Source organism: Oncorhynchus masou, chromosome 3 (genome assembly GCF_036934945.1).
Source record: "Oncorhynchus masou masou isolate Uvic2021 chromosome 3, UVic_Omas_1.1, whole genome shotgun sequence".
NCBI classification, from domain to species: domain Eukaryota; kingdom Metazoa; phylum Chordata; class Actinopteri; order Salmoniformes; family Salmonidae; genus Oncorhynchus; species Oncorhynchus masou.
In genome coordinates this window covers 41,109,915-41,124,132 of record NC_088214.1, presented here as the reverse complement: position 1 = coordinate 41,124,132, position 14,218 = coordinate 41,109,915, and the positions used below count along the sequence as shown (strand labels likewise).

General features: G+C 42.1%; 1 protein-coding gene across 1 annotated transcript in view; it reads right to left on the bottom strand.

Moving 5' to 3' along the window:
* Positions 1-14,218, bottom strand: part of LOC135516825 (low-density lipoprotein receptor-related protein 8-like) — a 200,529-nt gene that overhangs the window by 117,652 nt on the left and 68,659 nt on the right. Inside the window, exon 3 of the mRNA XM_064940961.1 lies at positions 1,193-1,315. Within this exon, the coding sequence (XP_064797033.1) occupies positions 1,193-1,315 (123 nt within the window). The remainder of the gene's footprint in view (positions 1-1,192; positions 1,316-14,218) is intronic.

Below are 14,218 nucleotides of genomic sequence, written 5' to 3'. Positions count from 1 at the left end.
TTCGATGGCTGTGTGAAGTTTCTGGATATTGGCGGGAACTGGAACACACTGTCATACACGTCGATCCATAGCATTCCAAACATTTTCATTGGGTGGCATGTCTGGTGAGTATGCAGGCCATGGAAGAACTGGGACATTTTCAGCATCCAGAAAGTGTGAACAGATCTTTGCGACATGGGGCCGTGCATTATCATGCCGAAACATGAGGTGATGGTGGAGGTTGAATGGCACGACAGTGGGCCTCAGGATCTCATAATTGCATGCACCCTCAAAACATAAGACATCAATGACATTGTGCTGTGTGACAAAACTGCACAATTAAGGTGGCCTTTTATTGTCCATGGCATAAGGTGCACCTGAGGAATGATCATGATGTTGAATCAGCCTCTTGATATGCCAAACCTGTCAGGTGGGTGGATTATCTTGGTAATGGAGAATGATCACTAACAGGGACGTTTACAAATTTGTGCACAAAACTTGGGAGAAATAAGCTCTTTGTCTCACCCTGATCTGCTTCACCTGTCTTTGTGCTTGTCTCTACCCCCCTCCAGGTGTTGCCAATCTTCCCAATTTTCCCCAGTGTATCCCCTGTGTTCCCCTGTTGCCAGTTTATTTTGTTTTGTGAAACCTACCAGCGGTTTTCCCCTTGCTCCTGGCTGTTCTAATTCCTGTTTTTTTGTGTTTTCTTGACACTTCTGCCTACCCTGAGCCTGCCTGCTCTGACCCTGAGAATGCCTGCCGTTCTGGACCTTTTGCACCCTATCTGGATCACTGACCTCTGCCTGCCCTTGACCTGTCGTTTTGCTCGCCCCTGTAGTAGTAATACACTTTAACTTCTGTCACTGTCTGCATCTGCGTCTTACCTGAAACTTTATACTTTTTGTGCGTATGTAACATTTCTGGAGTCTTTTATTTCAGCTCATGAAACATGGGACCAATACTTTACATGTTACGTTTAGATTTTTGTTCGGTATAGATGGTTGGGTGATCACGTAAGGCTGGTTGAGTTGAGTTTAGCGTGGTTGGTTGAGTGACTATGGATAGCTTGGTACACTTGGAATGGAGTGGTGGAATGACAGAATGGGGAAACGTTGAGTGTTTGAGTTCGGTGAGTGTTGCTGGGTGACTGTGAATGGAAAGGAATGGAAAGGAAACCATTAGCGTTGAGGCGACCAAGTCAGCTCAGACTTACTACAGGTGGCCTCTGCCTCATCTGAGCCGTCGGGACACTCTGGTTCCCCGTCACAGCGCCAGCGGCCTGGTACACACTGGCCGTTTGCACAGGCAAACTCTGCCGGGGCACACGTCTTCCTGGCTGCTCAGAGAGAGAGAGGGAGGGAGAGAAGAGAGGGATGTTGGGAAGATGGAGTCACTGGTCATTCGTTCATTACCCCCCCCCCCCCCAACTCTTTTCTAACTCATCACACATTCTCTCCTACCCTCTGTCTGTCTCTGAGAGTATCTAGTCTAATCCTAACTCCAGGTCTTTCCACACGGCGGAAGACAAGTAGATGCTGAATGCTAAATGCTGTGTGCTCCGGGTTATACTGAAGCTTAGTTCTCTTTGTTCCAGACATGGTTATCGAAATAGACGATGACTGTAGACAGCCATGGACTGATAGAAAGCAAAGGTCTTACTCTTTCTGAATGGAAATGTCCGTGGGGAGAAAAGACTGAAAGGAAGACCCATACAGATAGACGTTGCTCACACCAGACCTGGGATCAAATACTATTTGAAATCTTTCAAATGCTTTTTGGGGACTTTTCTATTGGTTCCATTGCAACAGGCAAGCTCAATCGAACACAATTTAGTAGTTGAAATGATTTCAAATGGTACTTGAAACCAGGTCTGATTAACACATAGTACAGCCCAGCCCTGCAGATCACCATGGTGATGAGCCGACCCAGCAGACTGGCTGTATTACCGCCAGAAAGTGTTCGCCACCTGTAGTGACGGCACACGCATGGCAACGAAAATGCAAACACAGCCAATACAGAGGTCAGAGCCATTCCATTTCCCTGGGCCATTACTCCAACAGCAATGGGACTGGCAGTGCAGTTCGTCTAATAAAATCTAACCGTAAGAGACTCTCAGTCTAGCTTCCTGGTGTCATTACACTGGCCACTAATTTTCAAGAGGTAGGATTATATTTTGGGGTTGTTGTTTCTCTTCACAGTTGTGAAGATGAAGCAGAGAGTCTCTCACTCTCTCACACTCTCAGTCTCACTCTCACTCTCTCGCTCTGAAAACTCAACCAGTTTTTACTCATCTGAGGAAGAAAATGATGTAATGCCCTGCTGTGTGCATATCCTACTGTTGGACTGTTCGGAACAACCGTTGTGTGAAAAATAGCTGAAAATGTGTTGCCTCCCCGAGCTAACGATAAGTTTAAGCTCAGCAGGATAACAATAAAGTGGTACACAGGAAACCTGGGTTGGAAGCCAAATCGTTCACACTGTTAGGAATAACAAAGAGGTAGAACATCTTTTGAAACACTGTAAAAGCATAGACAAAGACCTTTATATAATATATATATATATATATATATATATATATATATATATATATATATATATATATATATATATATATATATATATGAGAGCGAGATATATATATATATCTCTCTCTCTCATATATATATGAGAGAGATATATATATATATATAAATATAAGAGAGAGAGAGATAAATATGTATATATAAATAAATAGTATATATATATATATATCTCTCTCTCACACATATATATATGAATATGAGAGAGAGAGAGATATATATATATATATATATAAATAAGAGTGCAGCATGACACGGAGATTTACCAATTCCAAAATGAGATGAGAACCGAGAAGGTTAATCTAGTGTTGGGTTCTAACTTGAAATATATTTATTCCTGCCACTATATAATCACTTATTGACTACGTTACATGTAGGATCTGTGTCAATGAAGGGTGAATAAAGGGATGTGTATGGAAAGTCATTGAAGGAGGCGAAGCGCAACAGTTAGTCTCTGATAAGGCAGGCCAGCTGCGGAACTAGGGAAGAGCGAGGAATTCAGCTCCAGGTCAAATCAACAGATGAAGTGAGAATAAACCTCTGGGAGGGGGGGGGGGCAGAGGGGCCCACCCCAAAGACCCTCCTACTACAGTCCTATCTCACATACACACACTTCAACGCCCACGAAGGTTCTAGCATCAGGCAGGGTCACGACTACACCAGGGAGAGGAACCAATTAAGTTCCTACCCAGCATGCACCCACACACCCACCAGAGTTTCAGTCAGGAAAATGTGGCACCAGACATTTGACCGGCAACATTTTAATTTACCAGACATTTGAGAAATCTACCAGACCCATATACATTGGGTGCGTCACCTGATTAGGGTGTCCACCCACGGTGCTCTGAATGACAGAAATCACATTTATATTATGGTAATTCATATACAAATAAAAATGCAAGTGGAGGATGCAACGACGTGCGAATTTGTCCACTTTGAAGATGTTTGAATAACTGTCCTCAGCCAATAAGACTAGTAACAAACAGCAAAATCACGAACATATGTCAATTTACTATCCCCCATGGTGGAAAAGTTGACCTATTCTATTGGTCAGCTTGTCGAGAAAGCTGACCAATTCAAAACAGACTCAGGGACAGTTGTGGGATGATAGATCACAAATGCATACAACCAGTAGGCCTAGGCTACTAAAATGCTGATAAACTATTATTTCTTCACATCTTAAGCGCAGCAGCGCGCACAAGGCAGTAGGCTAGGCGTGAATGTTTGTTCCACAATGAAATTAGGCGGGAAAAAGTGCACCACACACACAAGCGGTTTTATGTGACTGAGATTAATATATATATATATATATATATATATATTTGTTCGAAATTTTGAAAGAGAGGAGATCGAAAAGGCTACTCTGAAGTAAGGTAAGACCTGCCTCATAATATGTATTAAAACGCTTAGGTTTCAAACAATTAAGTATATGTTTTCAAAATGCACACTGCCTCCTGTTCATTGCAGAGTGGTGTGTCGTGCTGATGAAGCCTGCTTTCCGTTGCCTTTGGAGATGCTGCAGCAGAGGTTCTCACGCTGTTTGACAGATTTCCCGCTCAAAAGCTCTGTGTCTGTATGCTGTACGCGTGTGATAAATAAGACACATAATGAATATACTGTACACACGAGCCAATTTAATTCCACTAAATTAAGCAAATCAACCTATAGACAGATAAGCATGATCAGTCAAATGTATTTCCATCGACTGGTATTTCCATCAATGAATAGGCTAAAAAGCATTATTTCACAATGGGATAATTTCTTTTTCTCCCGGTCAATTGGCCAGAGGCAATTTAATTTTCTATTTGTTTACAAATGGTCCAAAAGCCAGCTATTACCAGCTAACGGAAACCCTGACTCACACACACATTTTTCTCACGCCTTTGTTATCATTGGGTGCTGTGATGTGCACAGCAGTGATGACGGTTGTGTTCATCACAGAGGCACACACACACACACACACACACACACACACACACACACACACTCCTCTCCCCATTGGTTTTCTTCTCCTGTAAGCAGTCTATGGACAAGGTATGACAGAAATCTATGCGTTGGTTTAGTTTCCCTGGCACTGTTTCCACATGCTAACATTTAACAAAAGTCCCATGACTTGAATGGGATTTGTGCCACAAATTGTAAAAACGTTATCATGTGGAAACAGTGCCAGGCCAACTTAACCAAAGCATGCATTGCTTTCATACCTTGTCGTACAATGACATTTTTATCATTTGAGTGAACTATCCCTTTAATAGGTAATGCATCAATAAGCACATTCTTTTGAGCATCAGAAGAAAAATGGCCTCATTAGCCGAGAGTAAATTGGGGAAGTGTTGTCTGATCAGGAAACATAATGGCCCCTGTTAGGCACCCTCAGCGGCATTGTCAGAAATCGGAGAGCAGTGTGACGCGACTTCCGCTTTTGGACGTGCGCCTCGCTGTTTACAGTCCCCGGTGAAACATATAGCGGATGAGCAACGGTACGTTTGCTCGCTTGGCCTCTGAAGTGGTTTCCATCCGGAATAATAATAATAACAAGGTGGAAAAAGTACCCGATTTTCAAACTTGAGTAAAAGTATAGATACCTTAATAGAAAATGACTCAAGTAAAAGTGAAAGTCACCCTGTAAAATACTACTTCAGTAAAAGTCTAAAAATATTTGGTGTTAAATATACTTAAGTATCAAAAGTAAAAGTACTAAATCATTCCAAATTCCTTATTTAAAACAAACCAGATGACATTTAATTTACGGCTAGCCAGGGGAACTCTCCAACACAAACCAATCCTTTGTGTTTAGTGAGTCCGCCAGATCAGAGGCAGTAGGGATGACCAAGGATGTTCTCCTGAGAAGTGTGTGAATTAGACAATTTTCCTGTCCTGCTAAGTCTTCAAAATGTAACGAGTACTTTTGGGTGTCAGGGAAAATGTATGGAATAAAAAATACATCATTTTCTTGAGGAATCTAGTGAAGAAAAAAGTAAAAGCTGTCAAAAATATAAATAGTAAAGTACAGATACCCCAAAACGCTACTTAAGTAGTACATTCAAGTATTTTTACTTAAGTACTTTACACCACTGCAAGGTGACACTCCATCTTAACTCCTCCTCCACATTTACTCGATTGGTTTAACAGTGAAGAAGATAACCTCGCCTGCCAGTTTGACCAGTAAACTTTCCCAAAATTCCCTGTTTTTTGGAAATTCAGGAATTTTGGGGAAAAAAACTGGGATTGGTTTTTATTTGCTGAATCTCATGCAATGCACACAAAAGATTGACATCTTGTGGCATTTGAGGCTAACCTACTCCCATCCATAAAATATTTTTTGCTTGAAACCCAATCGCTGTACAGTAGCCCTAGTTGCGCAAAGGGATTGTTTACTTTTTGGCACACTTTGTGACAACCACTGATGTAGGCTAAAACTGGTTAATAAATACATGTAATTGATTTCACTGAATGGTAAACAATTGGATTTCCCAATACTATTTCACCCAAAAGCCAGTGGTTCCAAACGAACTGCAATCGAAAAGGGTAATTATTCAGCCAGTTGAACCAACTGTGACAAAAATTCCATATTGATCAATTCCTATTGTATTGGTTTTACTCATTCAATTAGGGAAGAAAGTGGAGACAGTTGCTCAGTGGTAGTGGATTACTTATTGACCTGGACACAGAAAACTGTTGCGAAGAGACACGGTGGCTGTGTTTACACAGGCAGCTCAATTTTGATATTTTGCTACTAACTGTATTTTGACCAGTCAGATCAGATCTGTTGATCAATTCTTGTCTTGTTGCTTTTTGTTCTGTGTTGCTCTATTTGTATGCTATGTCTTGCTTGTCCTATGCTGCTCTGCGTGTGCTCACTGATTGTATATATTGTAATTGTTTTTAATAACCTGCCCAGGGACTGCGGTTTCAAAATTAGCCGGCTGGCTAAAATCGGCACTTAGACTGAAACGTTGATTAATGTGCGCTGTCCCTGTAAAAATAAAATAAACTCAAACTATTGCCAGTAATTGGGAAAATTGAGCTACCTGTGCAAACACAGCCAGGGACTCGGGTGACATTATCTTCTCCGCTGCGTCTGCTGTGCATTTGAACATTCGTTAGCTGGAGTCCTGGAGCATGCCTACCCGTTTAAACTAAGATTCAATACGATGCTCACAATGATAACACACCATTGGTCTACTGAATAGCTGAATAGGGGCATCAGCACTTCTATCCCAGAGAGACATCAGTAAACTGGATACAATGCCATAATATCCTATAGGGCCAGGATTTCCTCAAGACCAAGTGACCCAACGAAGCAAAACTTTGAACCCTTGTTTATGGAGGTCATCGGTGGTCAAATTCCAGTCATGTCATTAGGAAATAGTCCCGGTCCTCGGTAAGAACCATTCGTGGCCTATAATTATCCCCTATAAGTTCAGCAGCTAAGCCTGATTTAAGACCCCGAGCTTTAACCCATGTGATTCCTCTTCAGTAGAGCATGGCCTACAGAGATCATCGATGTGTGCCATTTGGCCATTTGATCAGAATGTGGTCATACTGTAGCTCACCTGACAGATATCCTCTGATCATATGTGAGTGGCGAAGAAAGCACAATGCTCCCTCTGAGCCACACTGACATTTGGGAGTAGCCTTTGATTTATTGATCTCCTTTCAGGTTTCACTGCGCATTTTCTATTTATGGTGAACTTAGGCTAACCCTGATCTCCTCCTCCACGGACACACACACAAAGAACCCACATCAAATACATAAAACACACAACAAATACACAGTACACACACACACACACACATAACAAATGCTCTCTTTCACACACACAAACTGAGGTTGGGCGGTATCAAGATTTTCATGCTGTCATACTGTTTCTGTACCATACCGGGGTATACAGTATTACCGGATGTGCACACAAGGGGCGCTATTTCTATTATTATTTTTTTTTTCCTTCTCGGTATTAAAATGTTTACCGTCAGCATTTCGAAATACCTGGATAGACGGTATATTGCCCAAGCTTAATACAGACTCACCCACACTTCAGTACAGTCCCTGCCCCTTAGCACCGTTAAAACCCACTCCACGCGGCTGACCTCAGCCTAACTGCGGCTTTCTATGCTGCTACCTTACTCTGTGTCAACTCTGTGTGTCTATTATAACGCCACACAATACGCCGACAGTCTAAGCTTCACAACTGCACACCAGTAGACAGAAGATCAAGTCACATCTCTGGAAGCTCAGCGAGAATGGAGCGATGGGTGAGAGCAAACGAGAGGTTGCGCTGTAGAGTATAGGAACACAGAGATGGGTGGAATGATTGATGGATTTAACTGACCGATATAGAGCCACCAGCAGCCAGAGACGAAACATCAGACTCTATCGGCTAACATCAGTTAAGACAGACTAGTCATATTGGCGAGAGGAGATAAGTAACCGTATGTACTGGGCTGGCAACAAAAACAAATACATGGATGAAATGAAAGATTGATTTAGCGGACCAATGTAAAGCAGTAGGCAGCCTGGAAGCCAGATCAGATGGTGCAGCACATCAGTTAGGTTAGTCATAGCAGTTCGGTGTCTGAACATCTAACACTCGACAACCATCGACAGCTCTGAAACGGCAGCATAACACCAGTGCAACATTGATGAAATGCCATCCAGTTAAACTACAACTGCCAGAGAGTCTAAATTCAAGACGCCTTAGATTCTCCTTGAATAACCTTTTGTTTGAAATAGCGGGTGGGGGTGGGGGGGTTGTGGAGAGTCTGGTATTAGGCGGCAGGGGAGTTGCTTCAATTGTCCTTCACTGCTGTTTTCAAAATCTCTCGAAAGGGTCATGCGGTGACACGATTTTCCTCAGCTGCCTCCAAATCCCGCTTTCATTAAAAAAGTGAGAAGGAAAATGAAATGATTCCGCAACACATCTGTTGGGTGGGATGTGGTTTTCGGGGTTTTAAAATGTGTTAAGAGGATTCATTTCCCTGTAATACTGTATGTGTGTGCATCTCTGCAAAATTCACACAGAAGCCAATAAAGTAGACTTCTGTAGTCATTTCTCGATAATGAATCAATAGTTCTCATGTTAAAGTGATAGTTCAATTGCAACATAAGATGGTTGCTTACCCTGAAAGTAGTCTATGGGCCAGTCTATGGGGCATAATACTGTACAAAGCAAGATCAAGGAGTTAGCCAGCTAAGTAGTCTAAATATTCTGGTATAACTTTTTATTTGTTAGAAAGATAAGCTTGAAATTGGTATGGTCTAATTGACGCAACAACCAAAAACACATATCTAACTTTAGATTTTTTTTTTAAATGAACCAGAAAATCATATATTTCTGGTTGTTGGTCAAAGTAAGCTAGGACAACCTGTTTTGTACTATCCTCTGAGGAGCGACTGTAATCCATAGTTCAAATGTTTTGGGCTACCCATTGACACCAATTAATACTTTTGCATTATTGACCAAAAAACTAATGGAACGAGAGGCAACATTAGTGTGTTCCAAATGGCCATTCATTAGCCTCTAAGTAACATCTAATCATGTAATTGAGTGTTAAAGAAACAATCTCACAATGATAACACACCATTGGTCTACTGAATAGCTGAATAGGGGCATCAGCACTTCTATCCCAGAGAGACATCAGTAAACTGGATACAATGCCATAATATCCTATAGGGCCAGGATTTCCTCAAGACCAAGTGACCCAACGAAGCAAAACTTTGAACCCTTGTTTATGGAGGTCATCGGTGGTCAAATTCCAGTCATGTCATTAGGAAATAGTCCCGGTCCTCGGTAAGAACCATTCGTGGCCTATAATTATCCCCTATAAGTTCAGCAGCTAAGCCTGATTTAAGACCCCGAGCTTTAACCCATGTGATTCCTCTTCAGTAGAGCATGGCCTACAGAGATCATCGATGTGTGCCATTTGGCCATTTGATCAGAATGTGGTCATACTGTAGCTCACCTGACAGATATCCTCTGATCATATGTGAGTGGCGAAGAAAGCACAATGCTCCCTCTGAGCCACACTGACATTTGGGAGTAGCCTTTGATTTATTGATCTCCTTTCAGGTTTCACTGCGCATTTTCTATTTATGGTGAACTTAGGCTAACCCTGATCTCCTCCTCCACGGACACACACACAAAGAACCCACATCAAATACATAAAACACACAACAAATACACAGTACACACACACACACACACACATAACAAATGCTCTCTTTCACACACACAAACTGAGGTTGGGCGGTATCAAGATTTTCATGCTGTCATACTGTTTCTGTACCATACCGGGGTATACAGTATTACCGGATGTGCACACAAGGGGCGCTATTTCTATTATAATTTTTTTTTTCCTTCTCGGTATTAAAATGTTTACCGTCAGCATTTCGAAATACCTGGATAGACGGTATATTGCCCAAGCTTAATACAGACTCACCCACACTTCAGTACAGTCCCTGCCCCTTAGCACCGTTAAAACCCACTCCACGCGGCTGACCTCAGCCTAACTGCGGCTTTCTATGCTGCTACCTTACTCTGTGTCAACTCTGTGTGTCTATTATAACGCCACACAATACGCCGACAGTCTAAGCTTCACAACTGCACACCAGTAGACAGAAGATCAAGTCACATCTCTGGAAGCTCAGCGAGAATGGAGCGATGGGTGAGAGCAAACGAGAGGTTGCGCTGTAGAGTATAGGAACACAGAGATGGGTGGAATGATTGATGGATTTAACTGACCGATATAGAGCCACCAGCAGCCAGAGACGAAACATCAGACTCTATCGGCTAACATCAGTTAAGACAGACTAGTCATATTGGCGAGAGGAGATAAGTAACCGTATGTACTGGGCTGGCAACAAAAACAAATACATGGATGAAATGAAAGATTGATTTAGCGGACCAATGTAAAGCAGTAGGCAGCCTGGAAGCCAGATCAGATGGTGCAGCACATCAGTTAGGTTAGTCATAGCAGTTCGGTGTCTGAACATCTAACACTCGACAACCATCGACAGCTCTGAAACGGCAGCATAACACCAGTGCAACATTGATGAAATGCCATCCAGTTAAACTACAACTGCCAGAGAGTCTAAATTCAAGACGCCTTAGATTCTCCTTGAATAACCTTTTGTTTGAAATAGCGGGTGGGGGTGGGGGGGTTGTGGAGAGTCTGGTATTAGGCGGCAGGGGAGTTGCTTCAATTGTCCTTCACTGCTGTTTTCAAAATCTCTCGAAAGGGTCATGCGGTGACACGATTTTCCTCAGCTGCCTCCAAATCCCGCTTTCATTAAAAAAGTGAGAAGGAAAATGAAATGATTCCGCAACACATCTGTTGGGTGGGATGTGGTTTTCGGGGTTTTAAAATGTGTTAAGAGGATTCATTTTCCTGTAATACTGTATGTGTGTGCATCTCTGCAAAATTCACACAGAAGCCAATAAAGTAGACTTCTGTAGTCATTTCTCGATAATGAATCAATAGTTCTCATGTTAAAGTGATAGTTCAATTGCAACATAAGATGGTTGCTTACCCTGAAAGTAGTCTATGGGCCAGTCTATGGGGCATAATACTGTACAAAGCAAGATCAAGGAGTTAGCCAGCTAAGTAGTCTAAATATTCTGGTATAACTTTTTATTTGTTAGAAAGATAAGCTTGAAATTGGTATGGTCTAATTGACGCAACAACCAAAAACACATATCTAACTTTAGATTTTTTTTTTAAATGAACCAGAAAATCATATATTTCTGGTTGTTGGTCAAAGTAAGCTAGGACAACCTGTTTTGTACTATCCTCTGAGGAGCGACTGTAATCCATAGTTCAAATGTTTTGGGCTACCCATTGACACCAATTAATACTTTTGCATTATTGACCAAAAAACTAATGGAACGAGAGGCAACATTAGTGTGTTCCAAATGGCCATTCATTAGCCTCTAAGTAACATCTAATCATGTAATTGAGTGTTAAAGAAACAATCTGAACTGTGGCTAACCCCATAGACTACTTTTAAGTGGGAACAAACTCTTACAACTAACATTGTAATTTGGGTGAACTATCCCTTTAAATGAATGGAAATCTTGTAACCTGAAGGACCAAACTCATATTTGGCTTGCAGCACTGCACTAGGTGCCTCCCAACTAAAAGGATACACAAGCTGCTACTACTCTCTGTCACCTGCATCTTTAGCCATTAGGAAAGGTGTCACGCTATCCGAGTGAACATTTAGGGGAGATAGGGAGAACCATACACAGCCTAACAGCTGAAACCTTATCTGGTCTGGTCAGCCTCACATCCAATACCACTCAACCATGATCTACACACTATCCAGGGAGACACATTTTCAGCTGCTGTCATTCCCAACACTATAGTAGTCATTGCCCAATGGACTGAAAACGGAGAATTCTCTCAGAATCAGTCCACGGATATACCATTGAAAAAGCTATTTTTTTCATAGTCCCATGTTATATTATTAATCTACACTGAACAAAAATATCAACGCAACATGCAACAATTTCAAAGATTGCACTGAGTTACAGTTCATATAAGGAAATCAGTCAATTTAAATAAATAAATTAGGCCCTAATCTATGGATTTCACATGACTGGGAATACAGATATGCACCTGTTAGTCACAGATACCAACAACAACAAAAAGGTAGGGCCCTCGATCAGAAAACCAGTCAGTATCAGGTGTGAACACCATTTGCCTCATGCAGCGCCACACTTCTCCTTCACATAGAGTTGATAAGGCTGTTGATTGTGGCCTGGGGAATGTTGTCCCACTCCTCTTCAACGGCTGTGCTAAGTTACTGGATTTTGGGGGAACTGAAACATGCTGTCGCACACATCAATCCAGAGCATCCTAAACATGCTCAATGGGTGACATGTCTTGTGAGTATGCAGTTCATTTTCAGCTTCCAGAAATAGTGTACAGATCCTTGCAACATGAGGCCGTGCTTTATCATGCTGAAACATGAGGTGATGGCGGCAGTTGAATGGCATGACAATGGTCCTCAGGATCTCATCACGGTATCTCTGTGCAATCAAACTTCCAGCAATAAAATGCAATTGTGTTCACAATGTTGACATCAGCAAACTGCTCACCCACACAACGCTGTCCGCCATCTGCTCGGTACAATTGAAACCAGGATTCATCTGTGAAGAGCACATTTACAGTGTGCCAGTGGCCATAGAAGGTGAGCATTTGCCCACTGAAGTCGGTGAAGATGCCGAAATGCAGTCAGGTCAAGACCCTGGTGAGGACGACGAGCACGCAGATGAGCTTCAGTTGTGCAAACCCACAGTTTCATCAGCTGTCCTGGTGGCCTGTCTCAGATGATCATGCAGGTGAAGAACCCGGATGTGGAGGTCCTAGGCTGGCGTGGTTACACGTGGTCTGCGGTTGTGAGGCTGGTTGGATATAATGCCACATTCTTTAAAACAATGTTGGAAGCGGCTTATGGTAGAGAAATAAACATAACATTTTCTGGCAATAGCTCTGGTGGACATTCCTACTGTCAGCATTCCAATTGCACGCTCCCTCAAAACTTGAGACATCTGTGGCATTGTGTTGTGTGACACAAAACGGAACATTTTACAGTGGCCTTTAATTGTCCCCCAGCACAAGGTGCACCTGTGTAATGATCATGCTGTTCAATCAGCTTCTTGATATGCCACACCTGTCAAGTGGATGGATTATCAAGACAATTATCTTCGCAAAGGACAAATGCTCACGAACAGGGATGTAACAAATGTGTGCACAAATGTTGAGAGCAATACGCTTTTTGTGCATATGGAACATTTCTGGGAAATTTTATTTCAGCTCATGAAACATGGGACCAACACTTTACATGTTGAATTGATATTTTTGTTCAGTGTATTTCCTCAGCTGAAAGATCAAGAACATGAAAGCCCTAGCTCAGTTCAATTCGACCAGCTTTTAATGGCTATTGATACATATACAGTATTAATCATATTCTTTTCACAGCTCTGTTATCTTAATCAAATACCACGGCCGAGAGATCAAGAACATGATGTAATGTGAGTTCACAGGCCATGGGGCAGAGCACAGAGAGAGCTGGCAGCCCCTGTAGAGAGATCTCAAGGGAGAACAGTAAACACAAAACTAGCAGGTCAATTAATTAAACACACACACACACACACACACACACACCATTACATACTCTTTGTTATGTAAAATAAAACTATACTGGAATTTAGAGCATCAAAACCCCACACTGCTTCCTCATCTTCAAGCGCGCGCAAACGCACACACACTCATTGTCCAGCAAAGTGTATTCATCCACAGCCAAGCTCCAGTTGGATCAGTAAAAGACTCATTTTTTCAAAGGGACCAAACAGAAAAGAACAAGTATGACTCAGACAACTGGGATGTGTCCCAAATTGCAACCCTTTCCCTATGTAGTGCACTACTTTTGACAATGGTCAAAAGTAGTGCACTATGTAGGGGATAGGGTGCCATTTGGCACGCATGCCTAGTGTTTCAAAGGGAGATTATTGAAGATTAATGAGGACAAATTCCCACAGCTCTGATGATACTCAGATTGCCTAGTCAACAGACTCTTTTGGCTTCAGTCAAAACACAGAGGCTTCATTATACTGATGATCCGTATCTTTCTGTCAAAATCATTACAGCACTGGGTA